This window comes from Syngnathus scovelli, chromosome 11, assembly GCF_024217435.2.
Source record: "Syngnathus scovelli strain Florida chromosome 11, RoL_Ssco_1.2, whole genome shotgun sequence".
NCBI classification, from domain to species: domain Eukaryota; kingdom Metazoa; phylum Chordata; class Actinopteri; order Syngnathiformes; family Syngnathidae; genus Syngnathus; species Syngnathus scovelli.
In genome coordinates, this window is record NC_090857.1 from 9304953 (window position 1) to 9319456 (window position 14504).

The window sequence follows — 14504 nt, forward strand, 5'->3', positions numbered from 1 at the left end:
AATCACGACAGTGGTGCCTTGAGATATGAATTTGCCATTGGTGGGGCACAGAGTTTCTTTTTTTTTTGCCATACAAGAATAAAGTGTAATTGCACGTTGGTGGCACTGTCATTTATCAATTTTTATTTCAGGCAAATTCATGCACTAGTAAACCTGTCAATAAAGTTTTTCTTCATTGTAAGTTGGTCTAAGTTGGTTTTCTTTAACATTAATAAGGCAGAGATGTACTGGTTAGGGTTAGTTGTTGGTTTTCTTTAATGTTAATAAGGCAGAGATGTACTATTTATTTGTAATAATGGAACTAAAATGAATGTAAAGACAAAGAATTTTTGCTACTTTTTTTTGCTTCACCTCAATTGATATTGAGCTGCTCCTTTTGGTGTGTGCAGCTGTCAACAAACAGCGCTCATATCTTACATTTTTGCTCGCAAGTCAAAAAAATAAACCGATTGTAAATCATAAAAAAAAAACCACACAAGCTGGGTCACTCATATCTCAAGGCACCACTGTATGTGAGGAAATACATGCAACATTGAATTTCAGTTTTATATTTTAAGGTCCAGCAAAGAGATAATCAATACCGTTAAATAAATATCCACACCTTTGTCAGTAATTATAATTGTGATGCTCTGTCTCACCTTCTTCTGAACAGAGGGATTGCCTGTTTTACAACCTCACTAAGAACAAAACACACAAGTAACACATAATCCAACAGTCCTTAAAACATTATAGTGTTTGCATTGTAAAAATCCCCTTACAGTAGCAAGTGTGACTGTCTTAATGCACAGTCGCACTGAGTGTTAACGTGCCGCCGCATTTTGATAACAGAAGTCAGTAACATAAGAAGTGTGTTGCACTTCTGCCATTTGACGCCCCTCTGGTGTTTACAAAGATGCCACTGACACTCAACTAAAAGGGCCTCCCACACATCGTTGACACAGATCATCAGTGATTGACAGCAAATCAATCCATCTGTAAAAAGGTGTTTCATTCTCAAGAACGAATGCAATCGACGGACTTGTTTGATCAAAGTGTCACATGGGTCAATGTGTAATTTTAAACAAGCCGGTTGCACTGTGAGGCCAGTTGTCATCTAAATCAAGCATCAGCCTTCAAAGTATCAAGTCAGACCACACCTCCTCACCCCTTAAGCTCCCGTCTTTTCACACACTAATCCTAAGAGAGCCGCCAGAAGATGAACTCTAGTCGGGAGGTCCGCATCCAACGACAAACTTGTAAGGTAGTCTTGAACATAATCAAATGAATCATGAGCCCAAAACATGGATTGTCTGGTAGTGTTTCGACTTTAAAATCCATGTGTCTCAAAGATTACCTGATGAAGACAAGCATTAAAAAAAAAAATGGCGGTTACCCAATGACAGACTGTATCAACATTCAAAAAAGCGTATGCGCAAAATAACTGTGATCTGAATAAAAAAGTTTAAAGTGGATGTTACAGTCAATTTAAATTGGAACCCTGCTCACCGCTCGTTTCGTTATCCTTAACGCAGTTGCAGCTCCTTGACAAATAAAGAAAGTGTCGGACAAAGATCAAAAGGCCATAAAAACACAATAAGCCTCTTGGGCATGTGGCTTTGGCTTGAGCATCAACACAGGCCTGATGCTATATTTGAGTTTTGCCCTAATAAGACGCAAGATTTCCGAGTGGGTATCGTGTGACACATATTTATTGAAGACAGAAGCTCAGTATATCTTGCGGGTAACCCCTTTAGAATTTCCTCTTGTTTTTCACTGCTGTAACTCGAGCCGTTTTGCAATGGCAGCGATCCCTAGTGTGTCTCCACGCTACTTTCAATGGTGCTGGTTGAGTGCCACATTCTTAGCAAAAAAACCTTTGGCTTACCAAGACCACCTTTAACCGCATCCTTTACATCGATGGCGTGTGGGAAGAAATAACCCGATGCTCCACCAAATCTGTTTAAGAAAGTGCAACTGGAATGCGTCACTCAGTGAGTTACATTTAGGGATTGTCTGTGACCGCCTTGTGCGTCCCTTAAGAGGAAGAAACGAGAATAGCTGCTGGCACTGTCGGGAGAATGAACCCCTTGGCGATCCTCCCTTTCTTCCAAGCTCAATGGCACTGATACATTTTGAATCATTTCGGACTTGTATGGCCTCTGAAACAGTAGACGGCTGATATTTTAGAGGTCCTCCAAAGCATAGCAAGGCACCGCAGCTGTGCCAGGCACTATTAAACCGAGCTATCAGTCACACCTTTGACCTGTCTGCACCTGCTCTTAACCAAAGGCAGAATCTACACACTCCATATTCAGACGGCTGAGTTGCAGATTCAGCAGTTTTTACCAACAATGTAGTGCAAGTTACACCATTTAAATGCATTGTATATTTCATTTAAAAATGTGAAACATTTTATACATGAAATCGTTGGCCCCTTTTAATAATAACACGACTGATTCCGGAGCAAGCTATATAATCTCATCGGGTGTAGATGTATAATATAATAATTATATATTGCAAGTGCTAACATCTTTTGAGATGAATCCAAAGGTTGTCAGTCAAGGATCCAACAAGGAAGACATTTCATACGGCAGCAAGATGCAAGAAGTTCTCAAGTAGCATGCCAAGCAACATGACCAAATAGAGCAAGGTGCATGTGAAGACGTCCTATCCTACAGTATAAAAGGCAGCCAAAGAATCCATTCATGACAGACGTCCATCGAAGGTAGGTTGCTCAAAAAGCTAAGCGACAGTTGTGTTACAAGAGGCTGGTCAAAGCTCCGGTTACCATTTGTGTAAAACAGTAAATGATTATGTTAAGTGGAGAAGAAGAAATATGAGTCAAAGATGTAAAAAAAATTAATTAAAAAAAAAAAAAGCAACACTTGATGTTGAATATTTTGAAGTTGCACTGTATGTTAAAAGGCTTTGTGAGCCTCACCATACTTTGATTTTTTTTCCCCCCACAGTCTGCTCTGAAGCCTCTCGGAATTTCTTCATACGTGGCTGTGTCCTCAAAGGTAAATTAGCTACACATTTGGAAATTAATGTAACATCATAATGTACTTTTGTTGAAAATATTATGATCATGCTTTCAGCTAAATTGCCTGACAACTGCTGTGTTTATGTGACTTCAAAAACAGAACTCACCCTGTAACATCTGACATATCAAAATATTTTGCTGACAAAAACAAATCATTTGGATTATTTGGCTCGATTGTAGTAACAGGTCATCATGGGAGACGGAGAAATGGAATGTTTTGGCCCGGCGGCCATTTACCTCCGGAAGCCAGAACGTGAGCGAATTGAAGCTCAAAACACTCCCTTCGATGCCAAAACGGCCTACTTTGTGGCTGAACCCAAAGAGATGTACCTCAAGGGTAAACTGATCAAGAAAGAGGGTGGTAAAGCTACCGTGGAAACACTCGACCATCAGGTGAGGAAAAAACAAATGATCCATGATGGAAGGAATTACATACATGTTTACACCAGGAACATATGGAACTTGCTTTGTGCACATAAAATAGCTTCAATTATTCCCAAATCATTGCAAGCATGGACAACTGAATAACGACCTCACTCGTGTACTTCTGTGTCAGACTCTGACTGTAAAGGAGGAGGATATCCACCCAATGAATCCACCCAAGTTCGATAAGATTGAGGACATGGCCATGATGACCCACCTCAGCGAGCCTTCTGTGCTGTATAACCTCAAAGAGCGTTATGCAGCATGGATGATCTACGTGAGTTTCCTTCAAAATCAGACAATGGAAGCAAATTGTTGAATGACTTGACATTTGTGATATGCTTTTTCCAGACCTACTCCGGGCTGTTCTGCGTCACTGTCAACCCCTACAAGTGGCTGCCAGTGTACGACTCAGTTGTCGTAGCAGGGTACAGAGGCAAGAAGAGGATTGAGGCTCCTCCCCACATCTTCTCCATCTCTGACAATGCCTACCAGTTCATGCTCCAAGGTAATAAGAGTATTTTGGATGGTCTGGTCATCATAAGATTTTCATGTCGAGAGACGGTTTTGAAAAGTAGATCTATTTGTGTGGCCTGTTTTGGGCAGGTAATGCATATTTAGTACAGTCGATTAGCATTTATCACACTGCACAGCAAAATAAAAAAGTTTGCTATCATTTTCAGTTTAATTGTAAACCTTGTTGATATCTTACAGATAAGGAGAACCAGTCAATCTTGATTACGTAAGTGCAAACAAAAGCATATTTTGATTTGCATGGCAACTGTTACACTATTTGGGTCATTTTGAATTAAATGTCTTGAAATCCATTTTGTAACCCAGCGGAGAATCTGGTGCAGGAAAGACTGTGAACACCAAGCGTGTCATCCAGTACTTTGCGACAATCGCAGTCGCTGGAGCAAAGAAGCAAGAGGAATCGGCTGGTAAAATGAAGGTATGTTATGTATATAAATGTGTGTATTTTTATATTTATATTTATAAGATATATCAGAACACATACTGTATATAGTAACGTCCAATCGATGTATGGCTATTTTTAAGGGCTCGCTGGAGGATCAAATCATTGCAGCAAATCCCCTGCTGGAGGCTTATGGTAATGCCAAAACTGTGAGGAATGACAACTCATCTCGCTTTGTAAGTTTTTCTTTGCAAAATCATTCCTCTCTAGAATAGAAACTGTTGTGAATTTTTTTTTTTTTTTTTCCTAAATTTTACCGGCATTCTTCTGTAGGGTAAATTTATCCGAATCCATTTCGGATCAACTGGAAAGCTGGCTTCTGCAGATATTGAAACATGTAAGGAACTTGTCCAAATAGTTTCACTGCTGGAGGGTACTATTTTGAACTGACTTTTGCCCTGTTTTGCAGACCTGCTGGAGAAGTCTCGTGTGACCTTCCAGCTGTCTGCTGAGAGGAGCTACCACATCTTCTACCAACTCATGACCGGCCACAAACCTGATCTCATTGGTGTGGACTAGTGAATATTGATACTTGACTCCATTTTGCTAATTCCTGTACACGCATATGTCCTAACATCCACGCTCATTACAGAGGGACTCCTGATCACCACAAATCCTTATGACTTCCCAATGATCAGTCAGGGTGAAATCACAGTCAAGAGTATCGATGACGTTGAAGAATTCGTCGCAACTGATGTAAGTGATACTATATTGTCAGTGAGCTTAAACTATAATGGAGGGTTTATAAAACTGGTATACGATTTCTTTACAGACTGCCATCGACATTTTGGGATTCAACGCTGATGAGAAGGCAGCCATGTACAAGCTGACTGGCGCTGTCATGCATCACGGCAACATGAAGTTCAAGCAGAAGCAAAGAGAGGAGCAGGCTGAGCCCGATGGCACTGAGGGTAGGAAATAGAAGACATTCGAAAGGAACTTCTGTTTCCTGTAATATAGATTTTGAAATATTGTTGCTTTTCATTTACAGTGGCAGATAAAATCGCTTACCTCATGGGTCTGAACTCCGCTGACTTGCTCAAAGCTCTGTGCTATCCCAGAGTGAAGGTCGGAAATGAATATGTGACCAAGGGCCAGACTGTGCCACAGGTATGAGGGTGTGAAATCAAAATGGCTATCACGCATTCACATGACAACATTTCTGACTTCTTTTCTTGATCATTCAAGGTTCACAATTCAGTCTCTGCTCTGAGCAAATCCGTCTATGAGAAAATGTTCTTGTGGATGGTGGTCAGAATCAATGAGATGTTGGACACCAAGCAGTCCAGAAGCTTCTTCATTGGTGTCTTGGACATTGCTGGTTTTGAAATCTTTGATGTGAGTATAGTACATAGAGTATCAAAAGCTTGGTCAAAATTTTGTTCACTTCAAAACATTTTTTTTTCATGTGACAGTTCAACAGCTTGGAGCAGCTGTGCATCAACTTCACCAATGAGAAACTGCAACAGTTCTTCAACCACCACATGTTTGTGCTGGAACAAGAGGAGTACAAGAAAGAAGGAATCGAGTGGGAGTTCATCGACTTCGGTATGGACTTGGCTGCCTGCATTGAGCTGATTGAGAAGGTAAACGAGAAAACCATCCAAACTCGGAAAGAAGTGCATTGACGCGATAGTAAAAGACAAAATGTCCTTCCAGCCAATGGGCATCTTCTCCATCCTTGAAGAGGAGTGCATGTTCCCCAAGGCTTCAGACGTCACCTTCAAGAACAAACTATACGACCAGCATCTTGGAAAAACCAAGTCGTTTGAGAAGCCAAAGCCGGGAAAAGGCAAAGCTGAGGCCCACTTTGCTCTTGTTCACTACGCTGGCACTGTTGACTACAACGTCAACGGCTGGCTGGACAAGAACAAGGACCCCCTGAACGACTCAGTTGTTCAGCTCTACCAGAAGTCCTCTACCAAGCTTTTGGCTCTTCTCTATGCCGCACATGCCGGCGCTGAAGGTAAAGTTATGTTATCAAACTGTACATGTTGTGTTTCTATCGTTTAAATAATGCACTGATAGACTTTCATTTAGATTTTGTAAAAAAAATAAAAAAGACTTACATGTCATGTTCACGTTACAGCCGACGCCGGTGGCAAAAAGGGCAAGAAGAAGGGTGGCTCTTTCCAGACCGTGTCAGCTCTTTTCAGAGTAAGCGTCGGCCCCCAGACAAATGTATGGAATATCATGACTTCCACTACTTACACATCCATTTTTGGTCACATTTCAGGAGAATTTGGGCAAGCTGATGACCAACCTCAAAAGCACCCATCCTCATTTCGTGCGTTGTTTGATTCCTAATGAGTCCAAGACTCCAGGTACACCCTCTTTAACATTAGAGTTGCATTCGGACTACGGTACAATAACAAAAACTCTGAGACTGAATTGTCCTCATTTTCAAGGTTTGATGGAGAACTTCCTGGTCATCCATCAGCTGAGATGTAACGGTGTGCTGGAGGGTATCAGAATTTGCAGAAAGGGATTCCCCAGCAGAATCCTCTACGGTGACTTCAAGCAGAGGTATTGATTGATATCAGATGGCGTTCAATGACATGAAGTAACCGCCAACTTCCCTCCAATCAGATACAAAGTATTGAATGCCAGTGTGATTCCTGAGGGACAATTCATTGACAACAAAAAGGCTTCAGAGAAACTCTTGGGCTCTATTGATGTTGACCAGAGTCAGTACAAGTTTGGACACACCAAGGTAATTTGTTTATCAGGGATGAACCTGTCGACAAATGACTTCAACACTTCATTTAAAAATGCTTGTTTTTCAGGTGTTCTTCAAAGCCGGTCTTCTGGGTACTCTTGAGGAGATGCGAGATGAAAAACTTTCCATCCTGGTTACCATGACTCAGGCTCTCTGCAGAGGTTACGTCATGAGGAAGGAGTTTGTTAAGATGATGCAGAGGAGGTATGCTACACTGACCGTCCATATTTTCCTGACACCTCCCTTCAAAGAAGAAAACAATGACTCTTTGCTTCCATTTTGTCAGGGAGGCCATCTACTCCATCCAGTACAACATCCGCTCATTCACCAATGTCAAACATTGGCCATGGATGAAGCTGTACTTCAAGATCAAGCCTCTGCTCAAGAGCGCGGAAGCAGAAAAGGAGATGGCCACCATGAAGGAAGACTTTGAGAAAACCAAGGAGGACCTCGCAAAGGCCTTGGCCAAGAAGAAGGAACTGGAGGAGAAGATGGTGTCTCTCCTGCAGGAGAAGAATGACTTGCAGCTGCAGATTCAGTCTGTAAGTGAGACATGGAGTTATTTTTTAACATGTTGATGAATTATCCGCTCAAACTATATCATTGTGACTCCAGGATGGCGAAACTCTTGCTGATTCAGAGGAAAGGTGCGAGGGGCTGATCAAAGCCAAAATCCAGCTTGAGGCCAAAGTCAAAGAGGCTTCTGAGAGGCTGGAGGATGAGGAGGAGGTGAACGCCGAGCTGACGGCCAAGAAGAGGAAGCTGGAGGACGAGTGCTCTGAGTTGAAGAAAGACATTGATGACATGGAGCTTACCTTGGCTAAAGTTGAGAAGGAGAAACATGCCACCGAGAACAAGGTTTGCTCTTTGCATTCTTTTGCACTTGACAAATCATTCAGAACACTGCAGTCATTGAAATTAACATGAAGTAACTTGTGCAGGTCAAGAACCTGACTGAAGAGATGGCCACTCTGGATGAGTCCATTGCCAAGTTGTCCAAAGAGAAGAAGGCCCTCCAAGAGGCCCACCAGCAGACCCTGGATGACCTTCAGGCAGAGGAAGACAAAGTCAACACTCTGACAAAGGCCAAGACCAAGCTGGAGCAGCAAGTGGATGATGTAAGTCATAACAGATTAAGCCCCGCATCAAAAATAATTCCTAAACAATAATAATGATGCGCCACACTCTAAACAGCTTGAAGGATCCCTGGAGCAAGAAAAGAAGCTCCGCATGGACCTTGAGCGATCCAAGAGGAAGCTGGAAGGAGATCTGAAGCTGGCCCATGAGACCATCATGGATCTGGAAAACGACAAGCAGCAGTCTGATGAGAAAATCAAGAAGTAAGGGAACGCCGACTCTCAATGGCTCAACGGGTTCAATGAAGAATTGTTGTGGAAGATGAATGACAACGCTTATTGTTGTATTGTTACACAGGAAGGACTTTGAAACAAGCCAGCTTCTTAGCAAGATTGAGGATGAACAATCCCTCAGTGCTCAGCACCAAAAGAAGATCAAGGAACTTCAGGTTGGTTCATGGATAGTAAAACCACCAATGTGGTGGCAATCTTGACTACGACGGACTTCACCATTTGGGGAATACAAATTTCAGGCTCGCATTGAGGAGCTTGAGGAGGAGATTGAAGCCGAGCGGGCCGCTCGCGCAAAGGTGGAGAAGCAGAGGTCCGATCTCTCCAGGGAACTTGAGGAGATCAGCGAGCGACTTGAAGAAGCCGGCGGCGCCACAGCTGTTCAGATCGAGATGAACAAGAAGCGCGAGTCCGAGTTCCAGAAACTGCGTCGCGACCTGGAAGAGTCCACCCTGCAGCACGAGGCCACCGCCGCGGCTCTCCGCAAGAAGCAGGCCGACAGCGTGGCTGAGCTCGGCGAGCAGATCGATAACCTTCAGCGCGTCAAACAGAAGCTGGAGAAGGAGAAGAGCGAATACAAGATGGAGATTGATGACCTCAGCAGCAACATGGAGAACATCTCCAAATCAAAGGTTAAGAACCGCCACCGTTTACTTCATGGCATCTTAGTTTGGCAATGGCTCCCCGTTCTAATGTTTCTTATAAAATCAAATTTGTTTAGACCAACCTGGAAAAAATGTGCCGCTCCCTTGAGGATCAACTGAGCGAGCTGAAGTCCAAAAATGATGAACATGTGAGGCAGCTCAATGACGTTGGTATCCACAGGGCAAGACTTCAAACCGAGCACGGTGAGAGACATCTTCAGTGTCTACGTTTGCCTCAAGGATGGCAGGCGTATAAAAACCAATATTTTCCTCTTAGGTGAAATCAGTCGCCAGCTTGAGGAGAAAGAGGCCCTTATCTCTCAGCTGACAAGGAGCAAGCAGGCTCACATCCAGCAGATTGAAGAGCTCAAGAGGCACGTTGAAGAGGAGGTCAAAGTACGTGAACATTTTCAATCCAGGTCTTCTGCTCAACTTCTCTATTGGACTTTTCTAACGTTCGGTAAAATTCCTTCCTCCTCAAAAGTCCAAGAACGCCCTGGCCCACGCCGTTCAGTCCTCCCGTCACGACTGCGACCTGCTCCGAGAGCAGTACGAGGAGGAGCTGGAGGCCAAGGCTGAGCTGCAGAGGGCTTTGTCCAAGGCCAACAGCGAGGTGGCTCAGTGGAGAACCAAATACGAGACCGACGCCATCCAGCGCACTGAGGAGCTCGAGGAGGCCAAGTAAGCTACAGCAAGGGAACGAAAATGATCCCAACAATTAAAGCGCTCATGACACCAAGTGACGTGTCTTTGCAGGAAGAAGCTTGCTCAGCGTCTCCAGGACGCAGAGGAGTCCATCGAGGCAGTGAACGCAAAATGCGCCTCTTTGGAAAAGACCAAACAGAGACTTCATTGTGAAGTGGAGGATCTGATGATCGACGTGGAGAGAGCCAACGCTCTGGCTGCCGCCCTCGACAAGAAGCAGAGGAACTTTGACAAGGTCTGTTCAGATTATTTCAATTTCGGTCTCCAAAAAATATTAATCACGTTTTTAAATGCTTTCAGGTTCTTGCTGAGTGGAAGCAGAAATATGAGGAAGGCCAGGCTGAACTGGAGGGAGCTCAGAAGGAGGCCCGCTCTCTCAGCACTGAAATGTTCAAGATGAAGAATTCCTATGAAGAAGCTCTGGACCATCTGGAGACCCTGAAGAGGGAGAACAAGAATCTGCAACGTGAGCCAAAATATTCACCAGAATTTTTTTTTTTTTTTTTTTAGAGAAACTTAGTTGACCAAACCCTTTTTTTCTTACAAAGCTGAGAAAATTGAAAATAAGTCTTTTGTTATGATGCTTTATTACAGAGGAGGTCTCAGACCTGACGGAACAAATTGGTCAGACCGGCAAAACCATTCACGAACTGGAGAAGAGCAAAAAGATTGTGGAGAGCGAGAAGTCTGAGCTGCAGTCCTCTCTTGAAGAGGCAGAGGTATGTTTCAGGGAAATCAAAAGGTGTGTAGAATTTTTAAAAAAATCCAGAGGCCACAGCAAAAACGTGCTTTGTTTTTGTCAAGGCTGCTCTGGAGCATGAGGAGTCCAAGATTCTTCGCGTTCAGCTGGAGCTGACCCAAGTCAAGGGTGAGATTGACAGAAAGCTTGCGGAGAAGGATGAGGAGATGGAGCAGATCAAGAGGAACAGTCAGCGCGTCATCGAGTCCATGCAGACCACTTTGGATGCTGAGGTCAGGAGCAGGAATGATGCCCTGAGACTGAAGAAGAAGATGGAGGGAGACCTGAATGAGATGGAGATCCAGCTGAGCCACGCCAACCGCCAGGCAGCTGAAGCCCAGAAACAGCTGAGGAACGTCCAGGGACAACTCAAGGTACATCCATCCCTTTTTATTCATGGTTAAAGACACACTTGGACAGAACCTGATCTTTGAACGTTCATTTAGGATGCTCAACTGCACCTTGATGATGCAATTAGAGGTCAGGAGGAAATGAGGGAACAGGTTGCCATGGTGGAGCGCAGGAACAACCTGATGTTGGCTGAGATCGAGGAGCTCAGAGCTGCTCTGGAACAGACGGAGAGAAGCCGCAAAGTGGCTGAAGCTGAGCTGGTCGATGCCAGCGAGCGTGTGACACTTCTGCACTCTCAGGTAAACACTTGGTGAAGACAAGCCGACACCCAAACAATGGTGGACATTATAGAGGAGCTGGATAGCGAATCTTTGGCAATTTTTTCTTCAGAACACCAGCCTGATCAACACCAAGAAGAAGCTGGAAGCTGATCTGGTCCAGGTCCAGGGTGAGGTGGAGGATGCCGTGCAGGAATCAAGAAATGCTGATGAGAAGGCCAAGAAGGCCATCACTGATGTAAGTCATCTTGTTGCAACAGAATGAAACTTCCAGCAATGGACATCCATGAAATGAGTAAATCCTGATTTCCTCTCACAACACTTCAGGCTGCCATGATGGCAGAGGAGCTGAAGAAGGAGCAGGACACCAGCTCTCATTTGGAGAGGATGAAGAAGAACCTGGAGGTGACCGTCAAGGATCTGCAGCATCGCCTGGATGAGGCTGAGAGCCTGGCCATGAAAGGTGGCAAGAAGCAGCTCCAGAAACTGGAGGCTCGGGTAGGTTGTCCCAAAGAACAGAACATTTTCTTATCCTATTCCAGGAGTTTTGTGGTTTAACAAGATCAAACCCCTTTCACCAAAAGGTTCGTGAACTGGAGAGCGAGGTTGATGCCGAGCAAAGGCGTGGTGCTGAGGCTGTCAAGGGTGTGCGCAAATATGAGAGGAGAGTCAAGGAGCTGACCTACCAGGTAGGTTGAAACTTCATCAACTCATGCAAATGTCCCTCGTGTGACCAATAGATGACAAAAGAGTGGTTTTAAAATGAGCATTGTTAATTCCAATAGACTGAGGAGGACAAGAAGAACGTCCACAGGCTCCAGGATCTGGTGGACAAACTGCAGCTGAAGGTCAAGGTCTACAAGAGGCAGTCCGAGGAGGCTGTAAGTATCCCTGATGATTCACTTATCGTTGTCAATCAATCAGCGAGCCACGTTATAACTGAATTGTGGACCTCGGTACAGGAGGAGCAGGCCAACTCTCACCTGACCAGGTACAGGAAGGTTCAGCATGAGATGGAGGAGGCTCAGGAGAGAGCCGACATTGCTGAGTCCCAGGTCAACAAGCTGAGAGCCAAGAGCCGCGAGATGGTGAAGGTAATAAAAAAAAAACAATCTGGTCAAAGAAAATCTCCCTCTCCTAAGCCGATCTGAAAATCTGACCGGTGTCTTTTTTTCTTTTCTCCAAACCACTGTCATTGCAGAGCAAGGAAGCTGAAGAGTAAGCAGAGAATCAACGTGATGCAGCAAGAGTCATAAAATATGATTTTCTTGTTGCCACTTTATGTTGAACATGTTGTGACTCTATCAATAAAGCCTAGATAGCTTGCGGAATCTTCTCAGGCTCATGCTCCTTCTTTTTGTTTCTTTGCACAAGTTCCAGTAGCAAGAGATATCAAACAGCACAACTTAAGATACCATCAAATATTCAAATATTCTTTCATGTCATTTTTAATAATTGTTCTTCTTCTTTCATATTCTCATTTTAATATTTTAATATTTTAATGGTTTCATTTTATTTTTTATATTTATATGATTTAATAATAGCTTTAATATGAATCTCCACCTGAGAGTTGCCAACAAAAGCAGTCATTAGCAGGCAGGTAGAACTGGACTTAGTAGAGCTGCAAGGAAAGTAGTGCTTTGGTGCCACCTTGTGGACTCTATAGAAAATTACTCTATGCCCATATATATATATATATATATATATATATATATATATATATATATATATATATATATATATATATATATATATATATATATATATATATATATATATATACCTTATATATAAAATTTGCAACACAGTCACTCGTGTGCTGCCCCATCTAACTATCTGCTTGTGAGCTGATCCATAAAACCAGGCAGATTCCAAGTAACGTTGTGGAGGGTTCCGTAGTGTAATGGTTAGTGCTCTAGACTTTCACCCCAGTGACATGGGTTCAAATCCCAGTGAGACTTGAAGAATTTTGTCGTAGAAAAATTTGCAACACAGTTCCTCGTGTGCTGCCCCATATAACCATTATAACTGTTTGCTTGTGAGCTGCTCCATAAAACCATATATATTCCATAACCATAAGTTTTAGCTACTGCAGAACGTGAAAATGACCAAAAACTTTTCACGCAGGTGGACTTAACGAGGGAATCTTGGAAAACATGTTGGAATGCGGCCCCGAGGACTAGAGCTTGACACCTGTGACCTTTGACCATGATATTTCCCTAATAAAGTGGCCTGTTAATAGGTACACTTGAAAATGGTGGTGTATTTAATGAAGTGTCCGTGTGATTCCCTCGTTAAGTGCAGGTGCGTGAAAACTTTTAGCTCCTTTTGAACGTGAAAGTGGCTAAAACTTTTCACGCAGGTGCGCTTAACGAGGGTCACTTGGAAAACATGTTGGAACGCGGCCCCGAGGACTAGAGCTTGACACCTGTGACCTTTGACCATATTTCCCTAATAAAGTGGCCTGTTAATAGGTACACTTGAAAATGGTGGTGTACTTAATGAAGTGTCCGTGTGATTCCCTCGTTAAGTGCAGGTGCGTGAAAACTTTTAGCTCCTTTTGAACGTGAAAGTGGCTAAAACTTTTCACGCAGGTGCGCTTAACGAGGGTCACTTGGAAAACATGTTGGAACGCGGCCCCGAGGACTAGAGCTTGACACCTGTGACCTTTGACCATGATATTTCCCTAATAAAGTGGCCTGTTAGTAGGTACACTTGAAAATGGCGGTGTACCTAATGGAGTGTCCGAGTGATTCGCTCGTTAAGTGCAGGTGCGTGAAAACTTTTAGCTCCTTTTGAACGTGAAAGTGGCTAAAAGTTTTCACGCACCTGCGCTTAACGAGGGTTACTTGGAAAACATGTCGGAACGCGGCCCCGAGGACTAGAGCTTGACACCTGTGACCTTTGACCATGATATTTCCCTAATAAAGTGGCCTGTTATTAGGTACACTTGATAATGGCGGTGTACCTAATGGAGTGTCCGAGTGACGTCACAGATCAAACAGACAATCAGGAGGTGGGGGTGAGGGCGGGTGTGGCACTTTTCACTTTCACTTAAACTTTTTTCCTAATGAAGTGGCCTGTGATTAGGGACACCTCATGGACACTACAATAGGTACACTAAACAAGGTAAAAGAAAGAAAAAAGAATAAATAAATAAATAAGAAAATGTAGTGAACGATTTGGTGAACGCTTCTTTTGAACAAATATTTTGAGTGAACCGATTCAGTTCACTTAAAAACTGGAATGCACATCACTAGTACAAAACAGTGCAGACGAC

General features: G+C 43.4%; 1 protein-coding gene across 1 annotated transcript; it reads left to right on the forward strand.

Moving 5' to 3' along the window:
• Window positions 1-2840: 2840 nt before the first annotated feature.
• On the forward strand, window positions 2841-12555 carry LOC125977084 (myosin heavy chain, fast skeletal muscle). Its single transcript, XM_049733275.1, has 40 exons — window positions 2841-2999; window positions 3203-3415; window positions 3579-3722; window positions 3797-3953; window positions 4160-4187; window positions 4286-4397; window positions 4505-4597; window positions 4695-4758; window positions 4831-4929; window positions 5014-5117; window positions 5194-5332; window positions 5413-5531; window positions 5610-5759; window positions 5837-6007; window positions 6081-6387; window positions 6511-6578; window positions 6658-6745; window positions 6830-6947; window positions 7011-7134; window positions 7208-7344; window positions 7427-7682; window positions 7756-7998; window positions 8082-8258; window positions 8335-8480; window positions 8575-8665; window positions 8750-9139; window positions 9229-9355; window positions 9429-9547; window positions 9636-9832; window positions 9908-10091; window positions 10157-10322; window positions 10451-10575; window positions 10661-10969; window positions 11042-11245; window positions 11337-11462; window positions 11552-11722; window positions 11809-11913; window positions 12010-12105; window positions 12187-12318; window positions 12426-12555. The coding sequence occupies exons 2-40, from the start codon at window positions 3215-3217 to the stop codon at window positions 12444-12446; spliced, it is 5808 nt and encodes a 1935-aa protein (XP_049589232.1). The 5' UTR covers window positions 2841-2999; window positions 3203-3214; the 3' UTR covers window positions 12447-12555.
• The last annotated feature ends 1949 nt before the right edge of the window (window positions 12556-14504 follow it).

What these genes read in the sequence shown, in the direction of transcription:
- LOC125977084 (XM_049733275.1), top strand. Translation starts at nt 3,215, where the DNA reads ATGGGAGACGGAGAAATGGAATGTTTTGGCCCGGCGGCCATTTACCTC. An exon ending in ACAAGTTTGGACACACCAAG is followed by an intron (nt 7,135 to 7,207) that starts GTAATTTGTTTA and finishes CTTGTTTTTCAG; the next exon opens with GTGTTCTTCAAAGCCGGTCT. An exon ending in AGAACATCTCCAAATCAAAG is followed by an intron (nt 9,140 to 9,228) that starts GTTAAGAACCGC and finishes AAATTTGTTTAG; the next exon opens with ACCAACCTGGAAAAAATGTG.